General features: G+C 38.4%; 1 protein-coding gene across 3 annotated transcripts; it reads right to left on the minus strand.

Moving 5' to 3' along the window:
- Positions 1-379: 379 nt before the first annotated feature.
- Positions 380-9973, minus strand: Pex19 (peroxin 19; the record flags this gene model as incomplete). 3 transcript variants are annotated; one of them, XM_070087705.1, is given in 6 exon segments in its annotated part: positions 380-466; positions 1099-1266; positions 2581-2792; positions 6385-6594; positions 6935-7051; positions 9920-9973. In XM_070087705.1, coding segments are annotated over 5 exon segments (753 nt in total), but the record flags the coding sequence as incomplete, so codon positions are not given.
- Between the last annotated feature and the right edge of the window lie 8148 nt (positions 9974-18121).

Genomic DNA, 18121 nt, shown 5'->3' on the forward strand with positions numbered 1-18121 from the left:
GCTAAGAGCCACTAGTGGTCCCCCTTATTATCTTTGTATACACATATGTGCAATGTTCATTATGTCTGCTATGTTCTATTAGTGTTAAGTTTTAGCTTGCCCAAATTGCTCTGCTTTCCATTTGAAATATTAAATGGTATCCATTTTTTGTACAAACTATGTATCACATGGAAATAAAGAATCTGAATCTCAACAATTTCTATAACTCCATCGCAATAGCTTAATACAATTTACATACAAAAATTTTCAGACTTAAAGCCAAATTGATTGTTAGTCAAGCGTGTTTTTTTTTTTTTTTTAATTTAGTATGTATTCATTTGTATTTTCTTTTTACAAATTTCACTAAAACTTTTTGGAAGAAATTAGCTTCTGTACTCACCTGCTTCATGACATCATACTGCTTGTTGTATCTTGTATATTCTTCCTCAGACAAACTGCTGCGATTATCAGCAAGCCAGTCAGGGTACTGTCATGAAAAAAATAAGTACTGTATGTACTGTACTTAAAACTCTGCACTTTACTCACAATTATGATGCCCCTCCAGTACAAACATGATGCCCCTACAGTACAAATGCGATGCCCCTCCTATATTTCTTAAAATAACTCAAATTACTTGTAACTGCACTGTCAAATTCATTATTTTTTCTTCAATTTCCTTGAAATAATTAATATCAGGACCTAAACAAGTGCACTTTTGCTAGTTTTCACTTAACTAATTACAAGTATAATACACTTTAACATTATAAAACTTACACTGATGTTCAAATAGCATGCATTCAATTAACATACTTTCTCTCCATTATGACCCTGACCACCTAGGCAAATTTAAAAATATTATGCTATATAACTTACCTTTACTATGTGGCTAATCCTGTATGCCTACAGGGCAAGGCCAACTGGTTTATACCTTTGAAAAATACTTTTAAAATTTCCAGTGCATGTCTCACCGCAATACAGTACACCATAAGCAGGGACAATGGAGGAAATTTTTTAAAATTAATTTTGAATACGGCAAGCCAAGGATATATATTTAAAGTCAAAGTATGTGGATGAGGTCAAGTGACAACCAAAACTCGATAGAATTTAACCAGGCCTGACCTTATCAGTGATTTCCTTTAGAGGTGAATATAAAACTTCTTTGGAGAGCATGTTTTCTAGCATGACTTGCATCAGAGGAAAGAGACCACCTAGAGCCCCTTCACCTTCTTCACCTGTCATGCCAAGGTTTTCAAACATCTTATTGAGATCATCTGCTGTTGGTGGATTCTGAAAGGTAAAATTTATATTTATACAAAATTTGAAATTGCCTCGACTATTGATTGAAAAAGCCTGTTTACATTATTATTATTATTTTTTTTATTAACACATTGGCCGAGTCCCACCAAGGCTGGGTGGCCTGAAAAAGAAAAACTTTCATCATTTCCTGCATCACTGTCTTGCCAGAGGGGTGCTTTAAACTAGTTATAAAACTGCAACATTAACACCCCTCCTTCAGAGTGTAGACACTGTACTCCCAATCTCCAGGACTCAAGTCCAGCCTGCCAGTTTCCCTGAATCCCTTCATAAATGTTACTTTGCTCACACTCCAACAGCACGTCAAATATTAAAAACCATTTGTCTCCATCCATTCCTATCAAATATGCTCATGCACACTTGCTGGAAGTCCAAGCCCCTCGCACACAAAACCTCCTTTACCCCCTCCCTCCAACCCTTCCTAGGTCAACCCCTACCCCGCCTTCCCTCCACTACAGATTTATACACTCTCGAAGTCATTATGTTTTGTTCCATTCTCTCTACATGTTCGAACCACCTCAACCCCTCCTCTGGATAATAGTTTTGGTAATCCCACACCCTCTCCTAATTTCCAAACTATGAATTCTCTGCATTATATTCATACCACACATTGCCCTCAGACATGACATCTCCACTGCCTCCAGCCTTCTCCTCGTTGCAACATTCATCATCCATGCTTCACACCCACACGAGTGCTGGTACCACTATACTCATACATTCCCCTTTTTGCTTCCAACACATAAACATTGCACCAACTCTTCATCCCACACCTGCTCTCCTGACACTATATATTCTACTGCACACAATGATGCTTCATTCTTAAATGCACACTGCAGTTTTTTTTTCACATCCTCTATTGCCAATTTCATTATTTCAATTTTATAAATAGCAGTCAACTTCTGGAATTCTCTGAATACACTACAGGGTAAGGTGTCATAAATGAATGGAAGATACAGTATAGTAAACTGAATGCCACATACAGGCAACCCCCAATTTATGACCGCCCAACTTAACCTATATTTTTTCTGGAAAGACAGCTTTAAAACAACTAACTTTATGGCATGAAACTAGTACTAGGAACAGATATCCTATTTTGAACATTGCCTCTATGGAAAATAACATTGCCACGGCATGACTGGAGCCAGTTAGGTTTAAAGTGCTATAAAATTTATAGTAAAGGTACTAATAAAATTATAGTATAAAAGTAAGATTGTGTATGATACCTGAATTTTATTTTATTTAGAGAACAAGTGCTAAACCCCTAGAGCTCATACAACTGGATAATACCTTAAGTTTTTCATTATTTTGGCTAAGTTGCTTGACAGTTTCATCAATGCATTGCATAAAGTCAGCAGCAGGCTGAGCTCCAGATGTAGATTTGTTAGCAGCTTCAGCAAACAGGGCAAACTGTGCAGCCATGGCAGATAAGTCAATCTGTGGTGCTGCCTCAGCCAAATCTCCCTTAGCACCTTCTCCAGCAGGTTTCTGCGCTTCTCCACCTGGAAAATATTTGACATTATAAAATAATAAGTAATAATAATTAATCACCCTGCCTTGGTGGGAGACAGCCGACTTGTTGAAAAAAAAAATAATAATTAATCCAAGGTAGTAGGTTGGTAGACAGCATCCACCCAGGGAGGTACTACCATCCTGCCAAGCGAGTGTAAAATGCAAGCCTGTAATTGTTTTCCATGATAGTAGGATTGCTGGTGTCTCAAACATGCAAGGTTTCAGGTACATCTTGCTACTTCTTCTTACACTTAGGTCACACTACACATGTATGTACAAGCATATATATACACACCCCTCTGGGTTTTCTTTTATTTTTCTTACTAGTTCTTGTCTTTGTATATTTCCTCTTATCTCCATGGGGAAATGGAACAGAATTCTTCCTCCGTAAGCTGTGTGTGTCATAAGAGGGGTTACTAGCAAGAAGCTAATAACCCCTTCTCCTATATATATATATATATATATATTACTCAAGTTAAAGAGAGAAACTTTAGTTTTCCTTTTTGGGCTACCCTGCCTCAGTGGGATATGGCCAGTTTGTGGGAGACAGCCGACTTGTTAAAAAAAAAAAAAAAGAATTTATTTATATACTATTTTAACAGACTGCCTGTCTCCGAGGTATAGGGTGACCTAAAAAAAAAAAATTCACTATCATTCACACTATCACTGTCTTGCTAGAGGCATGCAGATAAGACAGTTCAGATGACCCTCCAAAGAGCAAATATCCCCACCCCTTCTTTAGAATGCAGGAACTGTATTTCCCCACCTCCAATACTCAAGTCTGGTAACTGGTTTTCCCTGAATCCCTTCAAGATAAATTACCCTACTCAAACTCCAGCAGCTTCTTAGACCCCAAAAACCATTTGCCTCCACTCACTCCTATCTAACATGCTTACATATGCTTGCTGGATGTTCAAGCCCCCTTGCACACAAAACCTTTACCTTCCTCCCTCCATCCTATCTAGGGCAACCCCTACTTCACCTTCCTTCCACTACAGATTTATACACCCTCTAAGTCATCTTATTTTGCTCTGTCCTCTCTAAATGTCCAAAGCACCTCAACAACCCCTAGTGCTGAAGACAGTTCAGTCAATGCCAGTATTGACTTCCTTGCAAGAAACTGGAATTTGCAGCGTTTACTCAAAAAATTTCTGAACAAACATTTAATGAACCTGTTAATAAAACTACATATTGCAGTCATTTTCAAGAGATTCACGTTCCAAATTTAGGCAGTGATGTGTATCAAGAATTCAAACTAAATTTATCATTTTAATGCTAAGTGTAACTTTTATGGAGAGAATTTCTGGGTAGAGAGAATGCATATTCAGAACCTTGGCATCATGCAGACTGGGTAACATATTTAGTAAAAACACAGGATAAAATGGACAGTTAAAACAAAGAAAATACTGATGTGAACAAGGGTTAGATTAAAGGGCAGGCCAGCTAGGCAGCTCGTTAGTGCTGTTGTATAAGGGACCCCAAAAATATTGAAAGCCTGAAAAAGGTACTTTTAAGATAAACTACTGAAAATTCTATGTGCTGTAGCAGTAATTTAAAATGATATGCGACAAAGTAAAAGGTACACAACTTATCGTTATTAGGCTTAACAGAAATTTAGTTTTATCTTACTCCACTTTAGAAGTGTTGAACAAATTTTAAAAAATATCAGTACAGGTAGGTAAATAACCCTGCTTGGGAAGCCCAAATTTCTTGATTTGGTACTGATGAGAACCTTCATCCTTAGTGATTATCTTCAAGGTAGATCTCTAAGCAGTTTTTTCAATGGGACAGTCAACAAGACACCATTGGTGCAAGTTTTCCATAGGAAAGAGTGCCTGGACCATTGTTATGTTATGTCTACTTCAATGATCTTCAAGTCATCCCAGAATCCCATGCATATACAGATGACTGTACCTTGACATATGCTTATCCAAGAGAGGAAATGCCAGCTGTTCTCAGTTACATCAATCACCAGCTTACCAGCTTTCCAGCTATATCAGCCTGGGGAAAGCAATGACAGGTTACATTTGCTCCTGAGAAAACTCAAACAATGATGGTCTTTAGGCACAATGAGAGCACTGGAACCCAAGGACGAGGCTGATGTCCTTGGGGTGAAATTTGATTCCAAACTGACTATGAAGAACCACATTGTAAATTTTGCAAACAAACCAGTCAGGAAGCTTGCAGCACTTAGGTGTATATTGCATCTGCTCAACAAAATGAACAGAATTATGACTGGACCCACTCAAATGTTATACAAATGGGTGTAGAAAAAATGGAATGTACATAAAATGAATGGGTATTTGGATATTCCCAGTGTTTTACAAATGGGCAGAAAATCTTTTCTATGAAAAGAAATGCTCTCTTAACCCTTTCAGGGTCCGTCCCATAGATCTACGGCTTTACGTTCAGGGTCCAAACCGTAGATCTACCTCATGAGCTCAGCTCACTCTGATAAACTGTGAGTGGTACATTTGGGCCTAGATATGAGAATACATCTATGTGGTATGTGTGCACCACATAAAACAGATCCTGCAGCATACTGTGTATAATGAGAGGAAAAAAACTGAAATCATGATTTTTCGATTAAAACAGCGACTTTGCAGTGTTTTTTCGTATGTTTTTATAGTTGTATTTGCGATTTCTTGGTCTCATTTGATAGAATGGAAGACATATTACAGAAATAGAGATGATTTTGATTGGTTTTAGCACTGGAAATGGCTTGAAACTGAGCTCAAAGTAGAGGAAATGTTAAATTTTTGCTGATATTCAAGAGTAAACAAACGAGCTGGTGGGTCTAATATACATTCACAATATGGTGATGATATTTATACAATTATTACAGTATTGCATAACAGTAAGTCTTCTATTTTTTGGGGTGAATAAAAATTCATTATGTGAATAAAAAATCAAAATGGAATTTATTTGTAAAGCCTCAAAACGTAAGTAATGAACAGAGGAAATGTTAGTTTAGTTCCAGGAATACCTACATTGTTTATTCTGGACCCCATTTTGAAATTGGAATATTTTGAACTCTGTGTTAAATTGGCCAAATTAACAATTTCCGATCACTTTATTTTGTAGTTGAAACAGTTGACTTGGCGATTTCTTGTGCTCAATCGATAGCATAGAAGTAATATTAGTGAAATAGCTAAGAATTTGGTTGACTGGAATAATGTAATTGGCCTAAACTGGGAGTTAAAGTCAGCAAAAATTGCCGATTCGTAAATATTGCTGACACATCAAAATTCGCGAGAGCATAATTTCGTCAATTTTCCATCAAATTTCGTACTTTTTGTTTTATTACCTTCACAAAAAGATTCTCTACCATTTCATAAGAAAAAATAATTTTTTTTTTTTTTTTTTTTAAATTCTTGGACACTGGGGCACCACTTCAGATTTGGGCCTTGGACCCTGAAGGGGTTAAGGATATGATAACAGACCACTTGTATAAATGGTCCATACTTTTTTTGAGGGAAGTGTTGATCACAATTAAGTAATAACTGCAAGTAGATTTTGATATAAACTAGCCAAAGAAGCTCAAAACCAGAAAGTCAGATTTATTAACAAGCCACCACTTACTTCCTTGTTGTTGTTCCATTAATGCACGCATAGTTTGCTCAAATTGTGTTGTGGCCTGCTGGATGAATTCTTCTGACCAAATGTTGCCAGCTGCTCCATCCGGCCCCGCTGATGTAGCCGCTCCTATTCCTAAAGCTGCTACTTTTGAAGCCAAATCTTCGCCAGGAGCTGGTTTGAGGGGCTGTGGCTTATTGAAGTCTAGCAAAGCATCTGTTAAATTAAACACAATTTCTTTAGAATACCCTTCGAGTATATATTGTAATTCAGTATGTAGAAATACACTGAAGTGCACTGCATGAAAAGAAATAAATGATTTGCATTTGTACTTTTATAGGAGTATTATAATAAATGAAAGATGGTACATATATATGAGGATTATCCTACCAAGAAAAGGAATGAGAAAAAAGGGGTAATACCAGATAACCTTTGAACAAGGAAAATACTAGCTGCTACAATTTAAATTATAAATTAATACACAGTCAGCAGTTTTGCAACTGAAAAAACTGGGATACTGTAACAATTTATCGTAACTACAACAACTGAAACTAACCATCCAATAAATTCTCAAGCTCTGGGTCAGGGACTTCTTCAGTGACCTTTTTTGCTTGTTGATCCTCCTCAGACATCTTGTTATTTGAACCTTTTTTTTTTTTTTTTTTGGTAGTTTCTGCAAAGAAATTTATATTGAGGCTAAAAATGGACAAAAATGCATAAATACCAGAATGCAATATAACAAAGGTACATGCCCCTATACTGTATATCAAAATACAGAGTACAAATTAAATTGTCTTTAAAGGTTCACCTAGCACTAGGTGAATGAAAAATAAAGTTCAGTTTCAATCAAGGAAAAGTTTAGCAATAATGAACTTCAATACTAATTACAAAATTTTTTTTGTTATAAATGATTACACATTTAAAATGTGTCTTAACAATATATAGACTACAATCAGGAAGAATTTGTCAGGCTAGAATTCAACAAAATCTATTTCATATTTGCTTAGGATTATTATTATATTCATGGGGAGTTTTTATTCAGGTTCAACACACAAGTAAAATTTTTTACAATCATCTTGTATAGTAACTCATGTGCAAATTAATGCAGGATAACCAAATGAAGTCAAATGATTACTTTTTCCCTATTGGGGTCTGACAGTTCCTGGAAGCAAGTGCCCCTTACCAGCATCAAGACACCCGTTGAAGGGCGTTCCCTTATGAAAGATTCAATAGGCTTTAGCCTATCAAGATAATTAAAGTGGTTTGCTTGGAAATATCAGTTATATTGCAAAATGATAATTAGATCAGACTGTTTAATGATCTACAGGTATGCCATGGTAACTGGGAATATTTCTGTTTTGGAATACAATTAAAGTTGAATACTGAAATTATTTATTGATGAATTAGACACGTGCAACACCACAGTATCTTTAGTTTAAAGATGGTTTATCAGCCAGTGACTTTTTCAGTTCAATGCAGAAATTATGTACTGTACACAGCAGATAAGGTAATCAGTCCCTCAGCTTTGAAGATGGTATTCAGTACTTTTGTCTTAATGAATCTAAAGGATTGGTCCTCACTTCCAAACTTGCCAATATCAATGCCTCCAGCACTGACAGATAATAGGGTTGATTCCACTACTAGACATGATACTGTCAAGTCAGCTTACAATATCAGACATACCAGCCCAAGAAAATACACCCTCTGCCTCCTCTTCCTATCTCAAAAGAAAAAAGTCCTATCCATAAACTTGATCTGGGAATCCTCAACAAGAACAACATTCTTACCTTTAGTGATGAATTTTGATGTGTGATTTTTTTTATCTTACCGTCATCCCTTTCCATTGCTACAATGGTCATCCCACATTTGTCCTGGACAATTGCAAAGGAATAAGTAGTTTCCACTTCTCGATCCTTCCTTTTTAATCTTGAGCTCTGTTCCTTTCCTTTCTGCCGCTGAGGAGCTTCCTGGGTTATTCCTCTGGTTTACTCACAGTATTGTTACTTATCCTTATGTCGGTGGCAATGCCAAGGGAGCCTGAAGCATCTCCCTTCATCTTTCCCAGCCTTCCAATACCCATAAATAAAATAACTCAGCTTTAAGATGTGTTTCATAACCTCCCTTCCATCCAGACTGCCTCTCTTAAGCCCCTCCTATATATAAATTATGGAGCTGCCCCTGCCTCTTGTTCTCCTCAGTCAGTTGCCATGTCTCTCACCTAGCTACTCCTCCACCTGTTGTAAAGTTATTTAGCGTATATCTATTATGCACTCCATACCCATTCTGTGGGCAGTAGTCAAAAGATTACAGGGGCACATAATGGGTCCAGAGACCAAGTCCTAGTTTTGATAGCTAACAAAATTAATGGTAATGAACTATTTACAATTGCAATGAGTTTTTTATAGACATCAATTCAGTCACAAATATACCAATGTAGCTTATATGTGGTTTCAAATTATTCATAATGCCTTATATTTTAGCAAGTTTTGGTTGAATTTAAACAAATTTAAGGGGTTATGAGTTATTTACAACAGACAGTCAGGGTATGAATACATGCTAGTAAAACTATCCCAGAAGAGATGCATTATTTTCCACTCACAGGAAACTCAATAGGCACATCCTCACACTACACAGGTCTCCTCACCACCCAACTGATTTCAATGATAAAATAGGGTTTAAAATGTAAAAAAAAAACCCGAGTACGTTTTTACATTGAGACAGTAATATGTTGTGCAAATAGTAAGAAATGTAAGATTAAGATTTCTTTGGCTTTTTAACCTGGAAGGTTAGCCACCCAGGATAACCAAAGAAAGTAACCAACCTTAATGCAACTCACCTAAACCAACCTAGAGTATACTAATGTAACTTAACCTAACTTAGCAAATTGGTGTTCATTAATGTTCATGGTGACTAGCCATTACCAGTGTTGATCGACTCAGTTGTGCTGATCATGGCAAACAAAAAAATCGATATTTCACAAAATAACTGTATAATAGCTATTTATTCCACGTAGATAAGTAAGTTCATTTATGCACAGGCACACATATGTACAATTATCATAGTCATATGTGTAAATTACCTAGGATAAACTCTCCCCTCCTCCCGATTATTATTATTATAATCAAAATGAAGGGCTAAGTCACAAGGACTATACAGCAGGCATCCTCCCGAAAAAAAAAGTTAGTTACTTACTGATACAAAAATGTTATTAATTAGCTTGTTAGGTATTATGTCCTAATAACTGCAAGCGGGTTATTAAGGCCGTAATATACCTATACAATGACATCATCAATACTTCAATAAGTACGTGTATTTTGATACAATTTTGGATTAAAACTGTCTTACATAGCAACAATTTGTAAATTACCTAAGATAAATGAAAGAAAAATATCAGTGTATATACACAGAGATAAACACCCCAGGGTGTATATACCCCGTTGATAAGGGGTAGAGTTGTGATATAAGTATTCCTGAATTGTCACTAAAGTAATATATATATTCGTGAATTGTCACAATAGTTGACTAAATATAGACTTGTTACCAGTAAGAATGAGAGTGTTTACTGAGGAAACCCTCGCTTATACTACTTCCCACTACCTCTACCACAGAAAACCTTACTTTACTCACAATAAACTAAGCTAAAGATTAATAATAATAATAATAATAATAATAATAATAATAATAATAATAATAATAATAATAATAATAATAATAATAATAATAATAATAATAATAATAATAATAATAATAATAATAATAATAATATCTTTATTTACTACAAGTACATGTACAAGGTATACAGTCGTAGCTGACATCAATTTATTTATTTATTTATTTGTTAATTTTAACATGATACAGAGAAGTACAAAATAATACAGTTAATACTACTGTATAGAAAGTCACTTGTTATGGTGAACATTTCGGACAAATTAGGTCAGTTTTGTCCCAGGATGCGACCCACACCAGTCCACTAACACCCAGGTACCTATTTTACTGATGGTTGAATATAGACAACAGGTGTAAAGAAACACGCCCAATGTTTCTACCCTGGCTGGGAATCGAACCCAGACACTCGCCGTGTGAAGCGAGAGCTTCAGCCACAATGTTTGTATAGAGGTTGGTGACATTTAGGTGTGCATGCAAAAAGTCCCTTAGTATGAATAGTATTTCGGGCAAACTTAACGGGGGCCTGAGTTTCCGTCTTCTAATAACATGTTCATTTTTCCACTATAATCTACCTGTTCCATAATTACTATTTCATTTGCTTTGTCTGCTTTCGTAAAATGAAGTCTAGAATCTTTCCTTAATTCAGCTCACACACTGAGGTCCGGGGTTCGAATCCCCGGTACGGCTGGAAAACATTAGGACATGTTTCCATAAAACACCTGTTGTCCATGTTCACCCATCAGTATAAAATAGGTACCTGGGTGTTAGTGGACTGGTGTGGGTCGCATCCTGGGACAAAACTGACCTAATTTGTCCGAAATGTTCACCATAACAAGCGGCTTTCTATATAGTAGTGTCATTTGTAACTTGGTCATGATTATGACCAGATCTGAGTTCATTACCTTCGTAACTTGTTCAGCTATCATAACTTTGGTGTTCAGTCCCTGGACCCATTATGTACCTCTGTAATCTTTTGGCTACCACCCACAGGATGGGTATGTGGTGACTAGCGCCCACAGGATGGGTGTGTGGTGACTACCACCCACAGGATGGGTGTGTGGTGACTAGCGCCCACAGGATGGGTATGTGGTGACTACCACCCACAGGATGGGTGTGTGGTGACTAGCGCCCACAGGATGGGTATGTGGTGACTACCACCCACAGGATGGGTATGTGGTGACTACCACCCACAGGATGGGTGTGGAAGTGAACGCCAGTCAGCCTATCATCCAGCCTGTCTCCTGTCATCCAACTGCTCCTCCGTGCTTTGTGCATCGTTACACGTCTTCCAGTCAGCCATTCTCGTGGGGTAAGCCAGTCAGCCAACCCAGCTTCTAACCCAGCTGCGAGAGAGAAGTAAGCCACGCAGTAAGAAGTAAGCCAAGTTCCTCTGAGGTATTGTCTATATCGCTTTGTGCTCCCTGTTGGATGCTAAGAGTGGTTTTCACCATTCCTGTGGCATAGAGTGGGTTAAGCCACCTTCGTGGGTAGAGAGTGGAGTCCGCGCCAGTGAGCGCCAGCAGAGTCACACCCACCACCCCCCCTCTACTCACACCACCCCACCACCACCATTCTCTCCCACCACCAGACACCTCATCTACCTGTGGTTGTTTGCACCCTTGTACCGGGTCCTAGTACTGTTTTGGCTCACATAATTGGTCAAGAGATTGTAGCTGGCGCCAACGAAAACCCAATTATGTGAGTTCTTCGAGAGCGCGCATTTCTTCCGACAACAGTGAATGTAGGAGGCGTCAGTATCACCGCGCGGGACACCCTACCCCCCCCCACCCTATCACCAGTACTCACCGCCCGTCTACTACTCCAGACTCCAGTGATAGTTTTCTTGAGACATTTTTCTTGCATTTAAAGACATTTGCGTGTGTGAGACATTTATAGTAAATTGCTTGTGTACTCTAAACCTTGTGTTTTCAGTTTTTCTTTGACTCTTTTTAGAATATTTTTCAGTGTTTTCACTTATCTTATATTTTTATTCTGTGTTTTTCTTTATGCTACTCCTGTCTGTAGTAAGTATTATTGTGTAGTGTACCAGTCAGTCACCCTGTGTGAAGTGATTCATTTTTTTTTATTGTATTCTTTCAGCGTTGTATTCTCCAGTAATTATCACTGTATTTCATGCAGTGATATTCACCCCAGTATACTAAATTATCCATTTATTTCTATGTGTGTCTTTTTTCGTATGCCAGCAGTGTCTCATTCCTCTAATTTTTTCGCAGACTGTGTACCATTATTTTTGCCAGCAAATTTTTGTCGTATCAGTCACAGCAAGATTTTGTTGTATCCACAGCAGGATTTTGTTGTAAGAATATATTTTAATGAAGTGTGCTCCATCACTGTAAGTGTTATATTCCCTGTTTTGTTCCTGTGTTTTATTTTATTCATATAATTCTTGAACAAATTCACTCTTGATGCAATTTCAATTACTTTTAACGTAAAGTGTTTTCTTTACTCTGCTTGAGTAAATTGTTTTGTCTAATTTACAATTAAGAGTTAAAGTGTTCAATCAGTTAATTTTTTTTTTTGATCTTCATATTTTAATTTTATTATTTTACCTGAGTTTTCCCAGTGACACTTTATTACTGCAGTGATTTCTACACTTTATTTTGTTGCACTTGTTCTGAAGTGAATTATTTAGTTGAACTTGTTCTGCAGTGAATTATTTTCTTTTATTGCTATTTTTATGATTTATATTTTAATTTTGTCTATGCATTCTTAGAAAATACTTAAATTTTCCAGTTAACAATTTAATAATTTTATTTTACACTTTCACATTGATTTAAAATTTAATTAATTTTTTATTAGCAAGAGTAAAGACAGCTCATTTTGAATTTAATTCAGTCTCCAGTAATATTTTTACTTGTATATTTCAATGTAAAGTTTTTTTTCTTGGTCAATAGTCCTTTAAATTGAGTTTTCCTTCCTCTTGCAGTGTATTTAGACATTATTCTGCAGAATTAGTTGTATATCTTTCATTTCAATTCTAGAATTTTATATCATTTTTATTGTTCATTATTTTTGCCTTATTTGTTCTCGTGCTACTTTGCCATTATGTCTCACATACCGTCAAGTGATACTTTAGTGAATGTCGACACTCAGACCTCTCAGGCTACTGCTGGTCCTGTCATCAGTCCTCACAGTTCCTTACCGACTGACAGACCGACCCAGACACCGAGATATTATAGTTATACTCGTGATTCCCTTGATGCGTTACCTTTATTCAATGGCCATGTACATAGTCTTGAAGCATGGTTTGCAGCCATTCGTTCTCGTGCTAATGCTCTAGTTGAAGGTCCTCCTTCAGAGGAAAGCCTTATCAGAATTGCTAGAGAAGCTCTTTATCGATCTCCTGCTGCTGTTCACGTTGTTGATCTCCTTGATATGCGAGACTTCAGGAATCTTACTAAGTGGTCACAATATGAGGAACTGATTCGTTCTTTCCTTGTCCCAGTAAAAACAGCTGATCCATATGTCGTTCTTAGGGAACTAGTGAATGCTACACCCATGAGTACTGAATCGTTGAGTGCATTTGCTGTTAGATTAGACAAACTTTTATCATCATTTATCAATGCTGTCCAATCATCATCTTTCCTCCCTGACGAGGCTAAACCATTTACAGAATCAATTGCTAAAATAGCAGCTTTTGGAGCAATTAAAGAACTAATGCCGCCTGCTTCTGTGTATGCTTATGAGGCTCATCCTCCAACTGTAACGATGGAACCACTTACAGCCTTAAATCATGTACGTTCCTTGTGCCCCCAGGGTACTTTCCCTTGTATTAAAAGTAATGTCACACATATGCCTCAGTCTGCACCACCTCTTGTTTGCGCCACAGAGACAAATCGTGGTCGTCAACCATCTCAGAGATCATCAAGAACCAGTGTACAGAGTCGTTATACACCTCGTAGTATTCATAGTACATTCAGTAACCATAGTCGGCGGAATTGTTACAACTGTGGTTTCCGTGGCCATATTGCAATTAATTGTCCTGATAGTTACCCTAAGAGACGTCGTACTGATGATGAGTACTCAGATCTTCCCTACTGTACTTATCATAGAATACATGGACATGACACATCTGAGTGTAATGCTCTCTATAACCTTCAGTACTCTAGGTCTTTCCGTGGTCGTTCCAACCGCAGAACCCATAGAGGAAACAGATCTCATGGTTCTCAAAATAACCAGAACCAGGCTCATTCTTTCAATTTTCAAAATAACCAGAACCAGGCTCATTCGTTCAATTCTCAAGCTAACCAGAACCAGGCTCGTTCTTCCAATTCGGGGGAATTCGAGCGCCCCAGTCAAACCGTCCCATGGTGACAGTAGGTGATAATGAGTACACCATCCCCGTTCACAATTCCTTTGAAGCCTTAAGCAGTCTCGAGAATGACAACCCTGCTGATGATGTTGCTTCACATGTCTCTGACATAGATGATTTTGGGGATGGAGTAGAACAAGTCTTTTCTGATGACAATCCACCTTTTTGTTTGCACATAACTTCCAATGCAACCATAGGCCCTATAGTGCAAGCATCTGTTTATAATGCGCCCGTTCAATTGTTCATGGACTCTGGTGCGCAAATCAATATTATTAGGTCTAGTTTGTTTAAGGATAAGAAGTTACGACATGTCCTTCTCGTAGAACCGACTCCTGTGTCCTCCCTTAGTGGAGTATCTGGTTCTCACCTGCGTGTCCGAGGTCGGACTTCCCTAACCTTTTCTATCCAAGGTAGAGACTTCACTGTTTCCTTCTTTGTTGTCGACCAGATTACTTTCCCTGGTGACCTTCTACTGGGATTTGCTTCCATGCGAGACTTACGCATTGTGCTCGACCCTTATCGATGGCATGCACAAATTGACGACTTGATCGTTCCATTCTGGGGTTACCAGCTTGGATCAGAAATCTGTTATACTGCTGCAGAGTATGATGTACGGATTAAGTCCTTACAAGCTAATGCATTCTCCAGTAGCGTACCCAAGCGGTCAGGCACTGGTAATTCTGTCACTCCCATCAGTGTTCCACCTATACCTTCAGAATTGCAGGATAGTCCGATGCCTCAAGTGTCCGAGGACGCTCAGATTGCCTTGAGTGCTCAACCTATCCCTGCAATGCCTGCTAGTTCGAGTAGTAGTTTCTCCACAGGGGACGCCTTGTCGGAAAACAATTACTTGCAACTAGTAATGCCATCTCTTGTTGATGTCACATGCCGTCTGCAGAAAGACGTTTCTGTTGCGGCTAGTGCTCTCACTAGAGTGTCTGTAGTTGTTCCTAGTGTTCCAGATGGTGATAACGTCCTAGTTGACAGTGATTCCTGCAAAGTAAAAGGTCTATTTGTTGAACCATCCTTACATGTTGTACGAGATAGTAAGATCCATTTCTACCTGGCCAACACTTCTGGTCACAGTGTTCGCCTTAGAGCAAATACCAATCTTGTTGACCTTGTTCACTATCCTTACCCTGTTCAGGTAGAGGATGAGTTGTCACCTGACCAGTGGGTCGGTGCTATTTCTGCCGGGGAGACCTCATCCACTGCACTGGATCAATCTGTTCCACCAGTAGAGGAGAAAGACTTAGCTCCCACTGACTTCCCAGATGAAGTCAAGCGTTTGTTGACTCTGTTGAACAAACGTCGTAAAGCCATTGCTTTACCAGGTGAGAAGATGGGTATAACGAACTTATTGTCCCATCGTATTCCACTTGAACCTGGTACTAGACCTATCTACATACCTGCGTACAGAATGCCTCATTCACAAGTTGCTGTCGCAGAAGAATTGATCAATCAAATGCTTGATGATGGAGTTATTGCACCTAGCAATTCCCCTTGGAATGCACCCTTGATACTAGTACCTAAGAAGGATGGTACTTGGCGTCCAGTAATTGACTTTAGGAAGTTAAACGCGAAAACCATTCCAGATCGTTTTCCACTCCCTGTACTGGGTGATCTTTTACGTAATATCGGAGATAACAAAGTCTTTTCAACCCTGGATTTGTTACAAGGGTTTTGGCAAGTCCCTCTTCACGAGGACAGCCAAGAGCTAACTGCATTCTCCACTCCTACAGGTCATTATCACTTCCTCCGTATGGCATTTGGATTACGATCTTCCCCTATCACGTTCTCAAGGCTCATGACTAATATCTTTAGAGGTCTCATAGGTAATGCACTTATGGTGTACTTAGATGACGTAATCGTCATGTCTAAAGACGTGGATACACACTTGAAAAGACTGGATGTAGTACTTGGTAAGCTTGAAGAAGCCAATTTAAAGATCAAACTGTCAAAATGTCAATTTTTCAGATCAGAAATTAAGTTTCTTGGTCACGTAGTCACTCCTAGAGGGGTTACGACTGACCAAAGTAAAGTAACTGCAGTACTAAATTTTCCAACTCCCAAAACTGCTGATGCCGTAAGATCCTTTGTGGGCTTAGCAGGTTTTTATAGATCTTTCATTGCCAATTTTTCTTCCATAGCTGCTCCTCTAACTGAGTTGCTTAAGAAAGATGCTCCTTTTGTTTGGACCTTCCGTCAAGAAAGAGCATTCCAAACTCTAAAAGAAAAGCTAACTTCTGCTCCAATTTTGAAATTTCCAGATTTTTCTAAGCCCTTCTATCTGACAACTGATGCTAGTTCAATTGGCATAGGTGCCGTACTAGCTCAGAAGACCGATGGCAAGTACAACGCAGTTGCATTTGCTAGCCGAGTCCTTACAAAGGCTGAACGTAATTATACAGTAACTGAGCAAGAAGCTTTAGCAATAGTATGGTCTTTAAAGCACTTCCGAGACATTATTTATCAGTACTCTGTTCATGTCTTGACAGATCATGCTCCACTGATACCCTTATTCCAGAACAAACAACCTACTGGAAGGTTAGCTAGATGGACCTTGACTATCCAAGAGTTCAATCCCACCTTTGAGCATTTACCTGGCAAGTCAAATGTAGTCGCAGATGCCTTATCGCGACATGTTAGTATAGTAACTGCAGACCCTCCATTTAGTGCTGAAGATGTAAAGAATGCTCAACGAACAGATCCCATGTGGTCTGGTGTGATTCGATTCCTGCTCCAGGAAGATCTTATTCTGAATGTGAAGCCACCAGCACCCATCAGTGACTTTCTCATGAACCAAGAATTACTGTATCGAACAGCCGAGTTGGGTACTCCTAGCAGAAGAGTATACCAGTTAGTAATTCCACAGTCACTAGTGAATGTAGCCTTACAGCTAGTTCACGATGTACCAGGTGTTGCACACCCTGGTATGGATCGTTCAGTAAAACAAGCCAGATTGAAATACTTTTGGCCTCGAATGGCAACTGATATTTCTGAGTATGTTAGGAAATGTAGTGTCTGCATGCAACATAAAGGCAATGCTAATGGTCCTAATCCAATCCAAGTGTATCCAACTACTAGCGAACCTTGGGAAAGAGTTGCGCTAGATTTGTTAACTAATTTCCAATGTTCCCTCCAAGGTAACAAACATCTGTGTGTTATGGTAGACCATTTCACCAGATATTGTGAGTTAGTTCCTATTGCAGATAAGACTGCCGAGACAGTAGCTAAAGCGTTTAAAGAACGCATTATCTGCAGGCATACCACCCCTAAGTCCCTAGTAACAGATAATGGAGGTGAATTCTGTAATGAAATTCTTGAAAATTTGTGTACCTTGTACAAGATCTCTAAATCCACCATTGTTCCTCATCATCCTGCCAGCAATGGGTTAGCGGAACGAACCAATAAGAAAGTACTTGATGTCTTGAGAGCCACTATCAATCCCAACAGTGAAACTTGGGATGAAGTTATACCTGATGTGCAGTGTGCTATAAATTCTGCTTACAATGTTTCTATAGGTGACACTCCACATTATGCATTGTATGGTGTAGATAAACGTTTGCCTTATGAGTTGTTGTATTCTAATCCGAAACCAAATTACAACCCTGATGATTTCATAGCAACTCGTACCAGCTTAGCTCAAAGTGTTTTTAGAAGAATCCGTGAAACACTTCATAAATCCACAGCTGAATTTACAAGAGTCGCAAACACTCGATCAAAGCCATCCAAAATCAAAGT

This window comes from Cherax quadricarinatus, chromosome 1 (genome assembly GCF_038502225.1).
Source record: "Cherax quadricarinatus isolate ZL_2023a chromosome 1, ASM3850222v1, whole genome shotgun sequence".
NCBI classification, from domain to species: Eukaryota; Metazoa; Arthropoda; class Malacostraca; order Decapoda; family Parastacidae; genus Cherax; species Cherax quadricarinatus.